This window comes from Diadema setosum, chromosome 1 (genome assembly GCF_964275005.1).
Source record: "Diadema setosum chromosome 1, eeDiaSeto1, whole genome shotgun sequence".
Lineage (NCBI taxonomy): Eukaryota > Metazoa > Echinodermata > Echinoidea > Diadematoida > Diadematidae > Diadema > Diadema setosum.
Genome location: NC_092685.1, coordinates 49,031,162 through 49,050,887, shown reverse-complemented (window position 1 = coordinate 49,050,887; position 19,726 = coordinate 49,031,162). Strand labels below are relative to the sequence as shown.

The 19,726-nt window shown below is 37.6% G+C and overlaps 1 protein-coding gene across 1 annotated transcript in view; it reads left to right on the top strand.

Annotated features, from left to right (window-relative positions):
* LOC140244301 (receptor-type tyrosine-protein phosphatase mu-like) overlaps nucleotides 1-19,726 on the top strand; it is a 47,323-nt gene that overhangs the window by 5,513 nt on the left and 22,084 nt on the right. Inside the window, exons 4-14 of the mRNA XM_072323977.1 lie at nucleotides 522-656; nucleotides 1,673-1,825; nucleotides 4,526-4,648; nucleotides 8,959-9,264; nucleotides 9,873-10,151; nucleotides 11,774-12,082; nucleotides 12,960-13,082; nucleotides 14,435-14,743; nucleotides 15,687-15,754; nucleotides 17,314-17,572; nucleotides 19,284-19,522. Coding sequence (XP_072180078.1) covers nucleotides 522-656; nucleotides 1,673-1,825; nucleotides 4,526-4,648; nucleotides 8,959-9,264; nucleotides 9,873-10,151; nucleotides 11,774-12,082; nucleotides 12,960-13,082; nucleotides 14,435-14,743; nucleotides 15,687-15,754; nucleotides 17,314-17,572; nucleotides 19,284-19,522 — 2,303 coding nt within the window. The remainder of the gene's footprint in view (nucleotides 1-521; nucleotides 657-1,672; nucleotides 1,826-4,525; nucleotides 4,649-8,958; nucleotides 9,265-9,872; nucleotides 10,152-11,773; nucleotides 12,083-12,959; nucleotides 13,083-14,434; nucleotides 14,744-15,686; nucleotides 15,755-17,313; nucleotides 17,573-19,283; nucleotides 19,523-19,726) is intronic.

Genomic DNA, 19,726 nt, shown 5'->3' with positions numbered 1-19,726 from the left:
TGGTGAAACAAATTTTACTGCCGTCTCTCGGACTTCTCTCGGAACTCAGACCTACCACGGTGTCTGTTTCTACGCTGATCCAGTGGCTTCGTTTAGGAGTCATTTCTCGTTGGTACCAATGTCGACAAATCTATGGGGGTGGCACGCGACGCCACGGCTCCAGCGAGTCCATGTAGTACACGTTGGTCATATGTAATTGGATTGTAGGATTGAGCGGGAGATAAAACAACCAGAAGTAATACCAAACAGACCGACACGACGTTCAAAAATTTGTTAAACATATTCACCACTATACATTAATCATACTGACGCAGATGAGAAGTTGAAATCAGTCTCCGAAGATGAAAAATAAGATAATAAAGGTTGGCAAAAAAGGCGAGAAGTAAATATTCGTAGTTCCACAAGAGCAGCGCCCTCTAATTGATTAAGTTTTTTTTTTTCTGATGAATCATTCATTTCTCTAAATAAGTATTGTTTCAAAATTTTTGTTTTAACATCTTTTCTGTCAATCACTAATAAAGATTGTACCAACGGAACCTATGGAGCTGGATGCAGTCAAACATGTCACTGTCAGTCAGGTCTTTGTAACAGATATTCTGGAGTCTGTAACAAATCTTCTGACTGTGAGACAGGCTGGTCTGGTGACAATTGTCAGAGTGAGTACTGAAAGTTCCTCCACCTTTCATTTGTAGTCTTATTAGAATCTACCACCTAGTGTTAAAGAGGTAATCAAAAAAAAAAAAACAACAAACAAAAACACTCCAAAAGAAAGAGAAAAATATCCCTACAGAACGTTCCAAAATTTGACAAAAATCGGTTTCAAACTTATGGAGGATTTAACATTTTGAACTTTCACATTTTTTCGGAAACTATTTCTTGATCAGTCCTTATGAGTATTCCAATGAGGGGAGTTGATGATGTCATGCCCTTATAATTTTTCATGTATGTTATATGAAATTCCGAAAACTGTTATTTTTATTTATAGCTAATACCGGCAAAAGCATATTTCCATACTAAAATATATCAGAGTGAACATTTGTTCTATATTATTTTGAGTATTATTATCATTTTTTAGGCAAGATTGCTGATCATCTTGTGATTTGACTATTCACAACGTATTTTCCGAAAAATTTTGAAATTTCAGAATGTCAGAACTTCCATATTTCTTATCTGATTTTGATCATATTTGCACTGTTCTAGGGGAATTTCTTTCACTTTCTTATGAAACTGATAAAATTTTGGAATGGATTTAATGATGGAAGTTTCGACAAACAAACTAGAGTCCAAAAACAAGTTATTGCTCAGTTTGCTGTAACTATATGTCATGTGTGATTTGCACTATAGTGCTGGGAGAACCAATTGAATAAACTAAACAACCATCTCATTAAAAATGGGGGAAAAATTCTGCAATTCATGGCAAGTTTAAACACAAGCTCCTTATAAAGTGGAGGCTACTGTATTACAAAGTTTGTTCACCTTGAAGACAGAGTAAATAATATAAGGTGGTATAGCTTCAGAACAGGAAAGATCTGAACTTACAATGAGTCCATAATCACTAGTGTCTTCCAAAGTAACTGTCAACAAGTGTGTATTTAGAGCCAGGATGGTTGTGATATTTGTCAGATAGATTTAATAATATGTTTGTGTTCCATTTTGTCCATTCTTTCATCAGTCCCAGATATCTGTGATGATGGTTACTATGGAACTAACTGCACATATAAATGCCACTGTTTAAACGATGTATCATGTGACAAGATAACAGGAGAGTGTTCAAATCGGCAGTGTGCTCCTTTCTTCAACATCTATGATGGAGTGAACTGCCGAGGTGATTACATAATGCGGTTTCATGGCTTTCTGATATTTTTTCCCGTGGCTTTTACTGAACGCACGACAAGAGACATTCATAAACATTATATACCTGTGCAGAAGCGGTACGTTTTTCTGTAATACAGCAAACTGCATCATATCCTGTGGTTAAACAATCAATAGGTATACTACAAAGGGTGCAAAATGCGTGGGATGTGCTAGATTATTTTGCAGTTTTCCTCATTGTAGTCCATTATTATGTGAGTTACATTGGTTGCCTGTAAATCCGAGAGTCATATTGAAAACTTTGTTGATTGTAGGCCTATATAATTTATATAGAGGTATTCATGGTTCAGTACCAGTGTACATACAGTCATTTGTAGAGTAAAAATAATAATTTCAAACATTATTCACCATCTCCGAAGTTCATGGGATCAAACGCTATTGAAATATCCATCAGGGAAATTAAACTCTACTGTTGGTGACAGGGCATTCTTGTATGCTGCACCGAAATAACGGAATTATCTCCCTCTGTTTGTAAGGCAAGCAGCCACAGTTAATGAGTTTAAAACAAGGTTAAAAATTGATCCTTTGAACAATGTTATGTTTGTTTGAATTATGCAGGTTATGATTAGTACTTTTTAATGCGCAGTAGAGTCTAACATTATAGTAGCTGCGTAAAAAATATAAATGTCCGTTATTGTTATCATTAAACTGAGCAAATTGATGACATTCTTACTTCTGGCTTCTGTAAGTTAATAATGACAGTTATGTTTCCCATCGGCTCCTTCTTGAAAAATATAGAAATCAATGCATTTTGTATAAAGGCAAAGATATCTGGAATATCGTCAATACATAATGTGACACAAGTACCTATTTGATCTATACCAAAATTTGATATAGTCATCATCCTTGTTGTATTGGCGGATAGTGCAAGTTTCTTTGACCCCGTTTACAGTGCGGGGCCGGGCTCGGCCGCGGCTCGGCCGTGGCCGAGTCCGGCCTCAATTGCGCGGCCGAGCCTCGCAATTTTGTCCGTTTGCACTGCTGGGCTCGGCCGCGCTTTTCATTCAAACCTTTCAATATTTTGTCGTAGTGGCGCTCTGCTTGTAAACAAACGTAATTTGGTATTGTCTGGTTTTCAGACCCTTTGCCAAATGAATTCCGTGGCGACGAAGTCGCCGTTCGGGCAAAGGCCTTTGCCGAACGAAAAAATCCTTTGCAGGACAAAACCATCTTAAACTATACTAGTTTTCCACGTTGAGGGGGTTAATATCGTGAATAGCTAAAGATACAGGCAGAGGGTTTGGAAGCCAGACTAAAATTGGCCGCGCAATTGGCCGCGCATTTGGCCCAGTTTGCGTTTACACCAAGAAGAGGCCGGGCTCGGCCGCGGCTCGGCCGCGGCCGAGACCACCTCCAGAGCGAGGCCAAATGCGAGGCCAATTTTGGCCTCGCATTTGGCCTTTTGCGCGTTTACACTGAAGCGGGGCTGGGCTCGGCCGCGGCCGAGCCGCGGCCGAGCCTCGCACTGTAAACGGGGTCTATCTTTCACTGTTCTAAGTTTGTTATCAATAAATCAAACTGACGTTGGTGGATCCATTGTCATTTCTTTGCATGATGCAACAGAGTGCCGTGGAGCATTAAATAAGAACATAATCATTATCTCATTATCATTGCTGTTATGAGAACTATTACTATGTTTGATAATTACGTCATTATTATTATCATTATCATCAGCATTACAAATAGTGATAGAATTGCAATGGGAGTTTTTATTATGATCGTTTTTGCGCCAGTTCATCAGTAGCCATCACAAAATAAAACATTGGACTTTTATTGATGTAAAAGTGTAGTCAAAGAATTTCAACTTGGTCATCATGCTAAATTCTAATTTGAACGTTGTGGAAAGGAGAAAACCCGTTCAATTAGGTCCATGGTGGTCCGCTCAGCTAAAATTTGTTCATATTTTTGCAATGGGAAGTAATTGAGAAACTTTGAAATAGACCCCGTTTACAGCCCGGCCTCAATTGCGCGGCCGAGCCTCGCAATTTTGTCCGTTTACAGTGCTGGGCTCGGCCGCGCTTTCGATTCAAACCTTTCATTATTTGGTCGTAGTGGCGCTCTGCTTGTAAACTAACGCAATTTGGTATTGTCTGGTTTTCAGACCCTTTGCCAAATGAATTCCGTGGCGACGAAGTCGCCGTTCGGGCAAAGGCCTTTGCCGAAGGAAAAAATCCTTTGCAGGACAAAACCATCTTAAACTATACTAGTTTTCGACATTGAGGGGGTTAATATCCTGAACAGCGAAAGATACAGGCAGAGGGTTTGGAAGCCAGACTAAAACTGGCCGCGCAATTGGCCGCGCATTTGGCCCAGTTTGCGTTTACACCAAGAAAAGGCCAGGCTCGGCCGCGGCTCGGCCGCGGCCGAGACCACCTCCAGAGCGAGGCCAAATGCGAGGCCAATTTTGGCCTCGCATTTGGCCTTTTGCGCGTTTACACTGAAGCGGGGCTGGACTCGGCCGCGGCCGAGCCGCGGCCGAGCCTCGCACTGTAAACGGGGTCTTAGTGACTGTATAAAAATGTTCTTAAATGAATTTTGAAATATAACATAGTGACACCAGGGTATGAAGAAAACTATTTAAAACATTATTGCAAGAAGGGACTGCGAGTTTTAGTCATGTGAATGTAGCACCTGTTATTTTCTTCCCTTTTAGGAATTACTAATGTCTTCATGAATGTCAAAGTGAATCCGAACCAGCCTTCATCCTTCACCTGTGTTGTTGAAGGAGACCCACCACCTAATGCAACAGATGTCAGCTTCTACAGGCTCGGCGATGGTGTGCGTGATGATTCCGGCATCAGTCAAAATCAGAGTTCTTTGGATGCATCTGGAATAAAGCGTTCGATAGTCTTCATAGTGGATCAGATGACTTCCGGACGATATGAATGCGCTATATATGGAAACCGAGCTAACCTCTCTGTTGATGCAGTGACTTACGGTAAGACAAATGTTCTGAAATATATTATTATGAATACTAGTATGGTTGGATGTGCGTTATGTTAACTGCAAAAGAGCGTTCTCCGTACTCTGTCTTGGCGTGAGGTCCGTGCAGCAGTCACATAGCAGGAGCATGGGAGCGCATAGACGTCGAGATACAGAAGAAGTTCCAGCACGTTTTTTTTTTTTAAGTTTCACTTGACATCTATACATAAACTATGTAAAAAAAAAAAGACACACACACAAAACGAAACAAATCAAAAAGCAAAAACAAGCAAACAAACAAACAAGATACAAAATATGATACAAAGTGGGTAATGACTAGAAAGTATGTCAGCATCTGTACATAAAAGACAGTCGTTCTCTATAGCATGGGAAATATGAAGGACCCACAACCTTGTTACCACGGGTCCCAGGAAAAAGAAAAATACCAATGTAACTTATTCGTTTCGCAATGAAGATAAGACACAAAGTACTGATGACAAAACTATATGAAAGCTAAAACAGGAAGGTACAAAGGGTAGAAGAATTAAAAGAAAAGACAAAGAAAAAAGAAAAAAGATAAGAACTGAGTGAGAAAATAGCATATAAATACACAAGTATACGAACATACATAATCTATACAATCAAGTTCATAACGAGTTCAAAGTATGAAGGCCTACATGTACTAGTGTAACAATTTTATGGGAACATGAATGCTGGAACCAGAGGTACTTTAAAAGCAAGCGTACACTTCAAATTGATCCGCCACGCATTGAAAGATGATAATGTAAAATAACAGATTAACTGATTCTTATAATCAGGCAAGTTATACTAATTAAAGGACAAGTTCACCTTCATAAACATAAGGATTGAGAGAATGCAGCAATATTAGTAGAACACATCAGTGAAAGTTTGAGGAAAATTAGACAATCGATGCAAAAGTTATGAATTTTTAAAATTTTTGTGTTGGAGCTGCTGGATGAGGAGACTACTACAGCTTGTGATGTCATATGCGTACAACAGTATAAAGACTAGAAATGTCGCTATGGCGACTGATATGCCTCCGCCATAATGCATGATTCTCCTAATAGGTGTAGATAGTACATGTGGACAATGTGTGATTACATTTTCACAAAATTGGCAAAATATTAAAATGACAAGTTTGTCACAAATGTGATGAATGTTCACCTTCCTTGACCTACGGTGTGGGTTTAATTGGATGAATAGGAGAGCATGTATTTGGGATTTAAGGACTTTAACTTGACTTGACCCATTCATACGTTTATGCATTGAGTAATTTTCAAGGTATAGAGAAAAAGTGCAATTTCTGTACTGAATAGTAAATTGTTACCATTTTCGTCTGGCCTTTGACCCTAAAATTCATAAAATAATCACTGTCAGGCAGAACATGCATAAATATGTAGTACATTTCAAGATAACTTGAGCCACTTCCGACATATGGAGGAAAAACTTAGTTCAGCACTTTCACTTTATCTTTGACCTTTTGACCTTTGAGGCAAAAACAAAAGAAAAAAAAAACTTTCCAGAGAATCTCTATTAGGTTATACATGCATACACCAAGTGTTAAAAAAAAAATAATCCTGCTGGCATTGCATAAACATGACGGAAATAATAAAATTTTGAAGTGTTGCCCTTGACCTTTGACCCCTGACCTTTGACCCCATTAACCCTAAATTCTCTAGATAATCACTGCCAGTCAGTACATGTATATATACTATGTTCCATGAAGATACCTTGAACAATTTCCAAGGTGCAGAGATAAAAGGTGAAGTTTTGATATTTTTACTTGACCTTTTGACTTTTGACCTCATGACCCAAACTTTCACAAGAGAATCTTAATTGGGTAATACATGTATATACCAAGTTTCAAGAAAATATCTTCAGGCATTGCATAGATATGGTGGAAATAGTGAAATTTTATGCATTTGACCTTGACCTTTTGACCTTTGACCTTGAGCAAGTGCACCCAAAAGTTGATAGGAACAATTTCACCCCTAATACACATACATGCCAAGTTTCATTTGGATACCTCAAAAGGTTTTGATAGTTACCCTGTCCACAAAATTCATTACGGACGGACGGAAGGGCGGACGGACAACCCGAAAACATAATGCCTCCGGCACCACTTCGTGGCGGAGGCATAAAAATGTAAAGAAAATTCAGTATAGTTTCACTTTTTTTCGCATGATAAAAGAGCACTTGACTTGCCTCTTTCTAAAGGCAGGGGGAATAATATTACCCATAAGATATGTCATTAAGGAGTCAAGGGAATGTGTACTTTTTTTTCAAACTTTTTTTCAAAAGATGAAATTTTGTGAAATTCTCTTTATATTTTCCTTACATTGTTGTACTCATGTGACATCATACGCTGCAGTAGTCTTCTCATCCAGCGGTGACTGCACAAAAACTTCAAAAATTCATAATATTTTAACGGATTGTCTGATTTTCCTCAAACTTTCAATGATGTGTTCTACTAATATTGCTACATTCTCTCAATCCTTATATTTATGAAGGTGAACTTGTCCTTTAACTAGCATTAATTTGAACTTCTGTTTGAAAATAAACAGAAGAACATTTGATGTGCGGGAAGATCATTCCAGACTTTTTTTTTTTTTTTTTTTTTTTTAGCAAAGAGTCTTGTGGTGATGAGGATCGAAGGGGATTCCTTGTAGCTTTTGTGAGTTTGAGGGGGCTTGGTTGCGAATAGCTTAGTAGACAAGGAGGACGATATGGAAGTCGTTGCTTTTCTGTATTGGTTTAGCCAATGAAGCCAAAGGTCCTCTATTTCCGTTTTGAGAAAATTTTACTGTTTTGTGATGGTTGCATTTCGTGCACCCACACCTCCCCCAAATTGTGAGAGATATGGCATTTAGCTCCAGTCTTGTACATTTTTCATCAATTAAACCAGGGATTTCTTAGGCAGTTACAGACCTTCTTGAGTCTGTCAAATGTTCTATTCTTTACTTATACTTACAATCATGCGAAGTGCATATTGCAGTGGCAACCAGTGGTTTTAATGTCCTCAAATTATTCAGTTTGAGGAAGTGTAAACTCTTTTGAGACTAAATTCAAACCGACGAAAATATAGCAACGAACAAAATGCCCACACTGATCACATTGCATGGCATGTATACATACATATAGACATGCTCTAGACAATCAGAAGTGACATATCCACCAAGCTACCCCACAATGCATCTGTGACAGGGCTCTACAATGGTGTTTTCTGCTTTGGTGATACCAAGAGATGTACATTTAGAATTTAAAGCCCAGGATTTGGGGTGTGTATCATAATAGTGATTGTATTTTATTTATTTTGTATATCAGGCATTGTATAGGTGTTCATACAGATAGGAGGTCTTCAAAATTTGATGATAATTAATGGACACCCTTCTATGAATAAATGTGTCATATACTCCCGCGTGTTATTAGATTTGCTAGCATTGTTAAATTTCTGGCAAAAAGGACCTGTTAATGTGACATTTATTTTTGTTCCTGTCATACACATATTTGTTTTGTTGCGAGGAAGCATTCATAGATGAAATAGTTAGTGGATCAGATTCGAATAGGTCTGAATTATTTAAAGTTGTTTGTTTCGTAGACAGATGATGATCTATTTACACATTTTATATAAGTGGTTCCATATAATGCTGATTGAAGGTTTTGTACCACTGCTGTTTTCATGCGAATAAAAATCTTCACAATATCGCTTCAAATTAAGTTGCTGCTGAATTTTCCTCAAATGGTGAAATTATTAATGTAACTTTCATGAAATTATGCATAACCCTTTGTGAACTCATTTATGGGCCTGATGACCACACATAAATTTTGCATAAGAATAGAAATTCAGTTTTGAGTAGGTTTCTATCTCAAACTTTTTATATGAGCTAGCGATGCTGGTGATTCTGTAACTGGTTAATGTTTTATGATTTATTTTGGACATCAGAAATGCAGCAGGCTTTGTTTAAGTCATGTTTCAGTAAAAGCCACAAAATCCAGTTTGCAGCCTCGTGTATAGGCCTATCATTTATGCCAATTTGCATTTGTAATTACATACAAGATAATGCACATCGTAGAATATGAAGTTCATGAGATTAGTATTTTGTTTGATTCCTTTCCTTATTTTTTGTGATATATCTTTCATAGTTTTGCCTGTAATAGAAGCTGCTCCAACACTGAATGCATCAACATTCACCTCTCTTACCATTGAGTGGATAGCTTGGAATGAGCAGAGTGATATTGGAGACCCACCTGTAAACTACACCATCTACTACAGGATTCCTAATGAAAACTGGATTGAAGGACCAAAAGTACCAGCCTCAATGACATATGTTGTATTAAGGGGTCTAGATCAATGCACTAAGTACGAGGTCAGTGTAGCAGCGGTCAGGAAAGGTCCAGGAGGGACCGGACCCAAATCCAACTCATTTGCAACAGTGACCGAGTGTCCAAGTAAGATTTTGTGGTCAGAAATCGATACTACCAGGATTGTAGAATAAAAGTTTTACAAAGCAGATCATTCTTGCTGCTATGTATTGCTACCAATATGAAATAATAAGATAACAAGAATGATGCTGCACCGATACTCAGACTAGGGCGTATAGTTTGACATAGTAATCCGTAAATCCATGTACAGTACAACTAGCAATGTAATTTTCATTCCTTTGCTCATGCTTATTTTCACCCTCTAAAGATTGTTTGACCTCAGTAATCTCTTCGCCCAAAGACACCTGAGACTAAAGCTGTATTTTGCAAACCACCTAACTCTGATAAGACAGACATTGACATATTGCCATTTAGAAGAACTTGTCAACCAATTAGAAATCAAATTCAGCAACATGTTATTATATAAGCATGCCTTTGAGCAAAAATTCCTCATAATGTAATACAGTAATTTTGCATGTTTTGTTGCTTTTTTTAACGCTATTAAAAACATTGAGAATTGGGATTCAGCTTTAAATAGACTGTTTAAAAAGAGTGTTTATTAAAACGGTGATGCAGCAAGAGATCGTGAGTTAACGTCATGTTACTGAAGCACCTGATATTTTCTTTCCTTTCAGGAATTACTAATGTCTCCATGAATGCCACAGTGAATCCAAACCAACCTTCATCCTTCACCTGTGTTGTTGAAGGAGACCCACCACCTAATGCAACAGATGTTAGCCTCTACAGGCTCGGGGATAATGTGCATGATGATTCTGACATCAGTCAAACCCAGACTTCCTTGGATGCATCTGGAATAAAGCGTTTGATAATATTCAGAGTAGGTCGGATGACGTCCGGACGATATGTATGTGCCTGTGACCGAGCTAACCTCACTGTTGATGCAGTGACTTATGGTAAGACAAAACATGTTCCGAAATATATTGTGAAGTATAGCTGGATGTGCATCATGTTTTTAAGTAAATGTTTGTGTTATGCTGGCATTTGCAGTTCACGTGAGCCAAAAGCCTGGAGAGCTATTAGTTGTTCTTCTAAACTTTGAAGGAATTGAAGAAGTCAAGTTACACGAATGGGTGCTATCGTGGCCCAAGCCTCTAACTAAAAATACACCTGTGCTAGATCCTACCCTCCTCGGCCCCTTCACTCAATCAAAAATAATGATAACAATGATTGTAGCGCACCCAATGCAATGTTTCTCAAGGAGGAGAGAAAAAAAAGGAGAGGGAAAGAAAATGATAGATACCAAAGAAATGTGTCAAATCGCTGAAGTACATGTTACTGTATTACATATTCTCCTGCCTGTTGTTAGATTTGCTAACATTGTTAAATTTCTGGCGAAAAGGACCAGTTTAGTGTGACAGTTTCTTTTTGTTAAAGTTATACATGTTTTTGTTTTGTGGCTAGATAGCATTTATAGCTGACGTAGTTTGTGAATCAGCTGTGGTCTAAATAAGTTGAAACTCTTTGTTACTTAGACAGCTGGTGACGTATTTGCACCGTTCATATAAGTGGTCCCATAATAATAGCATGCAGGTTGGAAGTATGACATGGATTTATCATTCATATACCAACAATGGTTTTGGGTGAGTGTATCAATAATGTAAGAGCGATTTGCAAATACATAGGAGAATGATAGCCTGTGTTTTACAGGGGTCTAGTGCTATTGCCCCCTGGGCAATTACCCCGGACCCTTCTTTTAACCCTAACCCTAAGCCTTTTCCTTAACCTAATCCTAACCCTAACCCAAACTCAATGTAACCCTAAAGCTAACCCTAACCCTAATCTTTATACTCTAACCTTGTCACTAACAGTAATTAGCCGTGGGGTAATTGTCCTGGGGATAATTGCCCTGATATGCAGTGTCAAGTGGAGGAATGAAAAAGCAATATTGTCATCTCATAAACAGCGTAATTATTTGTCCAGGAATAGCAACATTTATGCCACTAATGCTAATTGAAAGTTTTGTATCACTGCTGTTTTCATGCGAATAAAATCTTCACAATATCGCTTTAAATTAAGTGCTGCTGAATTTTCCTCTAACATGTCAAATAATGACATTATTAATGCACCTTTCATAAAATTATGCACACCCCTTCATGAGCTCATTTATAGGCCTAATTTTGCAAAAGAATACAAATTCAGTCATGTCAGTTTTGAGTAGGTTTCAATCTCATTTTTTTGTTTTAATAGGAGCAAGCGATGCTGGTGATAGTGTAATTGGTTAATGTTTTATGAATTCCTTTGGACATCAGAGTTGCAGCAGGAATTTTTAAATTCATTTCGCTCAGAACCTTTAGTCGAAAGCACTTTATAAAAATATTTATCTATTTTTCATTAAATGTCCTAGTAAAAACCACAAAAATCCGGTTTGTAGCCTCGTACATAATATTAACATGCAAACTTACAATGTTATAATCACAAGATAAATGCAGATCGATGCACAGCGTGGCATACAACGTTTATTGGACTGGTATGTTGGCTGATTCCTTTTCTTGTTTTTATGATATGTCTTTCGTAGTTTTGCCTGTAATGGAAGCTGCCCCAACAGTGAATGCATCAACATTCACCTCTCTTACCATTAAATGGATAGCTTGGAATAAGCAGAGTGATATTGGAGACCCACCTGTAACAGAATACATCATCTACTACAGGATTCCTGATGAAAACTGGATTGATGGATCAAGAGTACTAGCCTCAATGACATATGCTGTATTAAGTGGTCTAGATCAATGCACTAAGTACGAGGTCAGTGTAACAGCGGTCAGAGAAGGTCCAGGAGGGACCGGACCCAAATCCAACTCATTTGCAACAGTGACTGAGTGTCCAAGTAAGAACTTGTTGAAAGAAAGATATTATTCAGAGGGGTGAAGGTTCAGATGCGAGTTTCTTCACTTTGTCTCCCTCTACAAATTAAATTTGTTAAGATCGCATCTTGTTGTCAGAAATCGATACTACTAGGATTGTAGAATAACAGTTTTTACAATGCAGATCATTCTCGCTGCTATGTATTGCTACCAATATGAAATGATAAGATTGATAAGATAACAAGAATGATGCTGCATTGATACTCACACTAAGGTGTAACGTTTGACCTAGTAATCTATAAATCCATGTATACAGTAAACTAGCAATGTAATTTTCATTTCTTTGCTCATGCTTATTTCCACCCTCTTAAGATTGTTTGACCTCAGTAATCTCTTCTTCCAAAGACACCTGAGACTAAAGCTGTACTTTGTAAACCACCTAACTGATAAGACAGACAATATTGCCATTTAGAAGAAACTAATTGTCAACCCAATCACATTCAGCAATATGTTATTATATATACATGCCTGTAGGCAAAAAAAAATCCTCTTAATGTAATACAGTAATTTTGCATGTTTTTTTTTTTACGCTGTTAAAAATATTGAGAATTAGGATTCAACTTTAACACAGTGCAAAAAACTTCAGAAGCCACTGAAGATTTAATTGAACTTTAATATGACATGTTTGAATGGTGACCGACCAAATCACTCGTAGGTTTTGTAGAAAATGTAATTGAATCAGACTTGAAGACATGTGGTTGTGTAAAAAACATTCTCTAAAAGCTTTTGAAATAGAAGATATGGCAGCAGGGTATAAATAGTTTATTAAAACGATGATGCAACAAGAGATCGTGAGTAATCGTCATGTTAATGAAGCACCTGTTATTTTCTTCCTTTCAGGAATTACTAATGTCTCCATGGATGTTAAAGTGAATCCAAACCAACCTTCATCCTTCACCTGTGTTGTTGAAGGAGACCCACCTCCTAATGCAACAGATGTCAGCTTCTACAGGCTCGGCGATGGTGTGCGTGATGATTCTGGCATCACTCAAAATCAGAGTTCTTTGACTGCATCTGGAGAAAAGCGTTCCATAGTCTTCAAAGTAGATCACGTGACCTCTGTAAAATATCAATGTGCTTTATATGGAAACAGAGCTAATCTCTCTGTTGATGCAGTGACTTATGGTAAGACAAACGTTTTGAGATATGTCAAGTATGGTTGGATGTGCATCATGTTTTTAAGTAAATGTTTGTTCAGGGTTCAACAATGACGTTTTGTGCATTGGTAATACCAAAAGATGTATGTTTTGTGGATTTTGCTCAGGGTTTGTTTTTTGTTTTTTGTACATTATTGTGGTTGCAAAAATAATCTGACAGCTTGGATTTGGTGTGAAGAACCATTATTTGGTTATACGTTATGGTATCGAGTATCGTAAAGGTGTTCATAGATAGGTCTTCACGATTAAGACGTCCTTGTATGAATAAGCATGATTCATGCCCCCGCAGGTTAGTTAACCAAACATTGTAATATTACATTCTGCAAAAAGACCTGTAAGTCTGATTTTTTTTTCTTATTTTTTTCTTAAGTTATACATGTACATATTGTTTTGTTGCTATAGGTAGCATTATTTTGTAGATGAGGTAGTTCGTGGATGAGGTCTGAATTTCGTAGAAAGATGGTGGTATAATTATTTACACCTTCCGTATAAGTGGTCCCTAAGTAATATAGGCTACACGATCCAGTTTGAAGTATGATACAGTCTATGGTTGTAAGTGGGTGTATCTTTTTTTTTTCAAAGTAAGAGCAATTTGCAAGTAAGTAAGGCAGTTTGTGTTTGCAGTGTTTAGTTAAGGAAGAAAGAAACAATGCAATTTCATAAACAGCTCCGTTTTTAATTGATACGGAATATATAGCACCATCTATGGTAAATACTGATTGAAGGTTGTTATGTACCACTGCTAGTTCGTTCGTGAATAAAAGCTTCACAAACGTGTATAACTACAACTATCACAAAATGATGCATAACTCTTCATGAACACATCTAAAATGACCGCACATAACTTTGAATATGAATACAAATTTAGTAAATTTAGGTATCCATGTCACTACGAACAAGTGATGCTGGTAATTGTGTGACTGGTCAGTGTTTTATGAAGTTGCCACATTTCTTTCGGACAATAGAGCTGCAGCAGATTTTGTCTACTTCAGATTTCAGTAATAACCACTAGTTTGCAGCCCGTGTATCATTTATGCCAACTTACATTCAGAACTAATCATGCAAGGTACATGCACGTATGCACATCGTGACATACGAAGTTTATTACTGGTATTTTGGTTAATTCCTTTTCTTATTTTGACAATATGTCTTTCATAGTTTTACCTGTAATGGAAGCTGTCCCCAAAGTGAATGCATCAACATCCACTTCCCTTACCATTGAGTGGATGGCTTGGAATGAGCAGACTGATATTGGAGACCCACCCTTAACAGAATACATCACTTACTACCGGATTCTTAATGGAACCTGGATTGATGGACCAAAAGTAGCAGCCTCAATGACATCTGCTGTATTAAGTGGTCTAGCTCCAGACACCAAGTACGAAGTCAGTGTAGCAGCGGTCAGGGAAGGTCGAGGAGGGATGGGACCCAAATCTGACTCGCTTACAACAGTGACGAACTGTGCAAGTAAGTTCTTGAGATCAGAAACCGTAAGCTTCATCTAGTAAATATTGCCAGAATTGTACATACAATAACACTGTGTGTACAATGCAGTTTTGTGCTGCTGTGTACATTGCTAACAATAGGGAGCTTTATAGATTTGCGGCGCGGATGTTTGAGACGACGCTTGAGCTGGACGTTCTCTTCTTCCCTGCGTCGTGTTGAAAAGCAGATTTAGATTACGCCAAGACGCAACCTATAAAAAAAGTAGAAAAAAATATATAAAAAAAATGGCGTCCCCATAATACAATGATCGGTGCATGAAGTAGCTCTCTACGTCGTGAATTGACCGGACGTAAAAATACCACAAAAAGCGAAGTGAAAACTCAGACGACCCGAGCTATAAATAGATCGACTTTGTTACGCGATTCTGATTTTTTTCCCCTCTGCACGTCTCCGTCGCGAAAATCTAGAGCTCCCTAATATCGAGTGATAAGATAACAAAGACGGTGCTGAACTCAGACTATCGATATTTAGACATACGTGGTAGATGCATGCACAGTGCATCTAGCTGTAAGCAATTAACATTCGTTTGCTCATACTCATTTCAACCCTCTCAAGATTGTTTGACCTAATTAATCTCTTCCCAAATGACACAAGAGATTGTAGCTTTATTTGTTTGTTTGTGTGTGTGCGTGTGTGTGTGTGTGTGTGTGTGTGTGTGTGTGTGTTTTTTTTTTTGGGGGGGGGGAGGGGTTAAAGACCTAATGCTGATAAGACAGACAATATTGCCAATAAGAAGAACTTGTCAAACCAAAATGTATGTTGCATGCTTGTGAGCAACAATTCCTTAAAATGTATAATATAGGAATTTTTGCATTTTTTGTTGTTGCTTTTTTTCACTGATTGCAGTTATAACGTTGATGATTGTGATTCACAAGTTGATTCTTCTCTCAACATTCATGTTCAGATCTTAACCCCCCAGTCCTTGTCTCTGCAACAGCAAATGTATCCAGACAAATCACTGTGATATGGCAGGTATGTTTACTGTGCCTTGATATACTTAATAAAAGGCAAACAATGCTATGATAAAGATAATTCTCATCTCGTTATGTTATGTATAGATGGTAGTTGAAGAGTACATTCCACACCATGTAAGCTAATTGTATGTTTGTCATTACATGATGTAGATATGGATTCTGCTGTATGGGGACTATATATGTATTCAAACCCCATGTAGATTATAGCAAATTTAAACTTTGAATAAAAACCAAGGTCTTACGCAGCTTCTAAGTCTGTTCGTTGCCTCTCGTAATATTGACTCTCAACTATATCAATTGTGTCTCTAAGCATGTGTATTTCGATTCTGAAGAGTTCCTCTACGTTTTTGACTTATTTTTGAAACTTTATGTTAAAGTGTTTTTTGCACTAATTACAATTCTATAGCAAAGTACTGAATAAGATCTGACTAATTCAAGCATATTATTGCATCGACATAATAGTCAAATGGGACATTTGAAGATAATACAGTACTATTATAAAAATATATCATCAATCCAGAACAGAGTTCTCCGTGCTTGTCGATATTATTGAATGATTATCAACTTGCCTGTCAAAAGTATTCCTGAGTTGCCAGTTTTGTCATTTACTTAAGCCCTTTGATGGCTGTTACAAAGTATGTACAGTGCACTCCCGTCATAACGAACACAGTTGTATTGAAATTCCGGTTACAACAAAGTAAAAATTCACGCCGCAAAATTATCCGCTCTTTGTTTTTTATTGTTTATTTGTTCGGTTATAATGAAATTTCGATATAACATAAGAAAACTGCCGGTCCCGAGGACTTCGTTATAACGAGAGTCTACTGTACCTATCAAGTGACTTTACATATTTGTTGACTTGTGCCGAATGAAGGAAGGTTCTGTCCAGCATCTACGATTTAGCATGAGGCTGACACAAGTTGTTCTGCTGGACGTTGACTGAGTCGCAAGGTTCCAAGACATTTGCTTCTGCGACACGTGCTCCCATGAAATATCTGCACGCTAAGCCAAACGTAAATTCTACCCACAAACATAACCCTAACCCTAACCCTGATCCCACAAAAATAACCCTAACCCTAACCCTGATCCTCACATCAAACTAAACCTAAAACCCTATCACAACCCTAACCTTAACCCCAAGTAATAAGACCGGAGCAATTGTTGCAGGAGCAAATGTCGTGTCACCGAGTAGCAATACTTTGAGATCTCTAGGGCAGTGGCTGGTGTAAAGAAAGAAAGAAGTTTGATATTGCTTACTCAAGCCTTTGGTGAAAAGATAATTGCGTACCTCAGAAGCCTTTTTAAAACATGATAAAATGATGAAAGCGATATTGTGTTTCAAATGTTCTCAGACAATTTTCTGAATAAAATTGCCACCATGTACATGATACTTCATGTTCACATTTAGTGCATAATCCAAAAAAAAAAAAAAAAAAATGTCTGAAAACTATAGAATTATGAGTTGTAACTTTGTGTATCTTTTTTTTTTTCATGTAACTTCTTTGTCATGCGTACATGCAAATTCTTAATGGTTTGATCCCTTCAATCATTTTCCAGGCACGCCCCACTGGAACCAAAAAGTGCAGCACTGGCTTTACCAACTACACATTCCACTACACAACAGAAAACACACACTTCTCTGGATCTGAAGCGTTGAATAATTCTGAGGTCACCCAGACAGACCGAGAACCATATCTACAGTACACCTTGACAAACCTAGAACCATATCTACAATACACCATCACCGTGACTGCTATCAGAAACGATTCAGAAAGTGCAACAAGCAGTGAGGTCACTGTGAGGACACTAGAAGAAAGTAAGATATGTTAATATAGTGTTGTCTGTGATAATATGCCTAATTGCTAACAACAGCCGGGTGCATGTCACGAGACCGACACCCATGAGTCATACAGTCCACGAGTTATACAGCTCACCAGTCATACAGCCCACGAGTTATACAGCTCACGAGTCATACAGTCCAGGAGTTATACAGCTATGAGTTGTACAGCTCACGAGTCATACAGCCCAATAGTTCGACACTATAAAGCTAACAAGGCCCACGAGACTGACACATTAACTAATCTGTCGAACTCGCTGTATGACTCATGAGCTGTATGACTCATATGGACCTGTTTTAAATGTCGAACTCGTGGGCTGTATGACTCGTGGGTGTCGGTCTATAGTGGGATGACCCCCAACAGCCATGTATTCCAGATGTACAGTATATATACCAAACGTATATCTATACTTTGCATGCTCTAGTATGTTTTCGCACTGAGTGTAGCATGTATTACAAGGGGCCCTTTAATCATACATGTATTGACAGCTGATTGATATAAAATTTAATGTGTTCTTTATTTTTTACAGCAACCATCCATCTGACTTCTCTACTTCTCTACAGCTATCCTCCTTGCTAAGTTGATGCGTTTCACCTCAGACGTTCTCGAACAATCTTCACTCCCCCAAAAACAAAAATAAACAAACATAAAAACACTGATGTATACAGGGCCCAGATAATGGAATAATCTTTCCCGTCACATAACAAGCTGTTCCTATTTACTTTCCCAACGTAAATTGAAAGAGTTCTTATTGAATTCTTATCTCGTACACAATGAATAGATTTACAAAGTATTCTATATTATTACATATAACATTGTTCTATATTCATTACTAATATGTCTTGTCAACACGCTGATGAGCGCAATCTATGTCTTGTCGTTGCGCTCTCTAAAAGCACTCTGACGTTGTTTCTTTCTTTCTCTCTTTCTCTACTAAGAATTTAACGCCAGACGCGTGATAGCTCCATGATTGCGCATTCAACTTATGTGTGTGTGTGTGTGTGTGTGTGTGTTTTATGCTGAATACTTGTAGGTCCAATAACAGTCCTGTGCATGCCAAAGTACATACATTACAAAAAATCACATCCTATTCTGTATGCAAAATAAAAATTTGGCCACAGTCATTGTTCACCTTAAGTTTGTATTGTTAAGATATACCTCATTCTCTTTACTTTTTGGTACTAATATTTGCTTTGATCTGAGCTTTCTTATAAATGCTCTGCTTTATTCACAACCACTGATAAAGGCAGGGCTTACAGCCGAACAAACTTGCACCCCTCAAACTTCTCTAATTATATTTGTAAAATCTGAACTGTAATTTAGATATTGACCCATTATCAAAACTATTTCAATTTGTGTATACACGCACCGCGTACACACACACATGTATATACTTTTTATACACAAATTCACACACATAATATTATATATATGTATACAAAGGTTATGTTTGTTAACTATTATATTGACAAATAGTTCTCACATTATCTTCAACGTATAACATGATATGAGAAGTATGAAATAGATAGAAAATAAACCTGAATTATTGACACGCTATGCACATTCAGATCGAGACCACTGTACATACTCTTCACCCTGACCTTGCTTTCAAATATTTATTTTGTACCTGTACTATACATATTTCTTAAAAGGCACTCCTGAATTTTTTATACCTGGTCTTTTTATCAGCTCCACCCGCACCAGTTAATGTAGCAGTATCAAACAGTACCCAGGATTCTCTTATTGTGACGTGGTCTGCAGCCACTCCTATACACCGTAATGGAGAAATTCGGGCGTATAAGCTGCAGTATCGCCGTACGGCACCAGAAATGGATGATTACTACATTGTCAACAATGTCACTGAAGTACAGTATGATATGAGGTACCAGATTCTTGAACTCTCAGCTGGAAGTATGTATTCAATACAGGTATGTTTCTTGCCTAATTATTTTATTTTACCTGTCATAAACTCAAACAGAAAGTGCCTTAGTCCATTGTTTCACTTGATCATAACAATCACAGATACAACCATGAATTTGTAAAATTGTCAAATGACCCTTTCTGAAAGTGCTTTTAATATTGTAAGAGCTGATTTGGAATGATACACTCTAAATACACACAGTCATGTATTG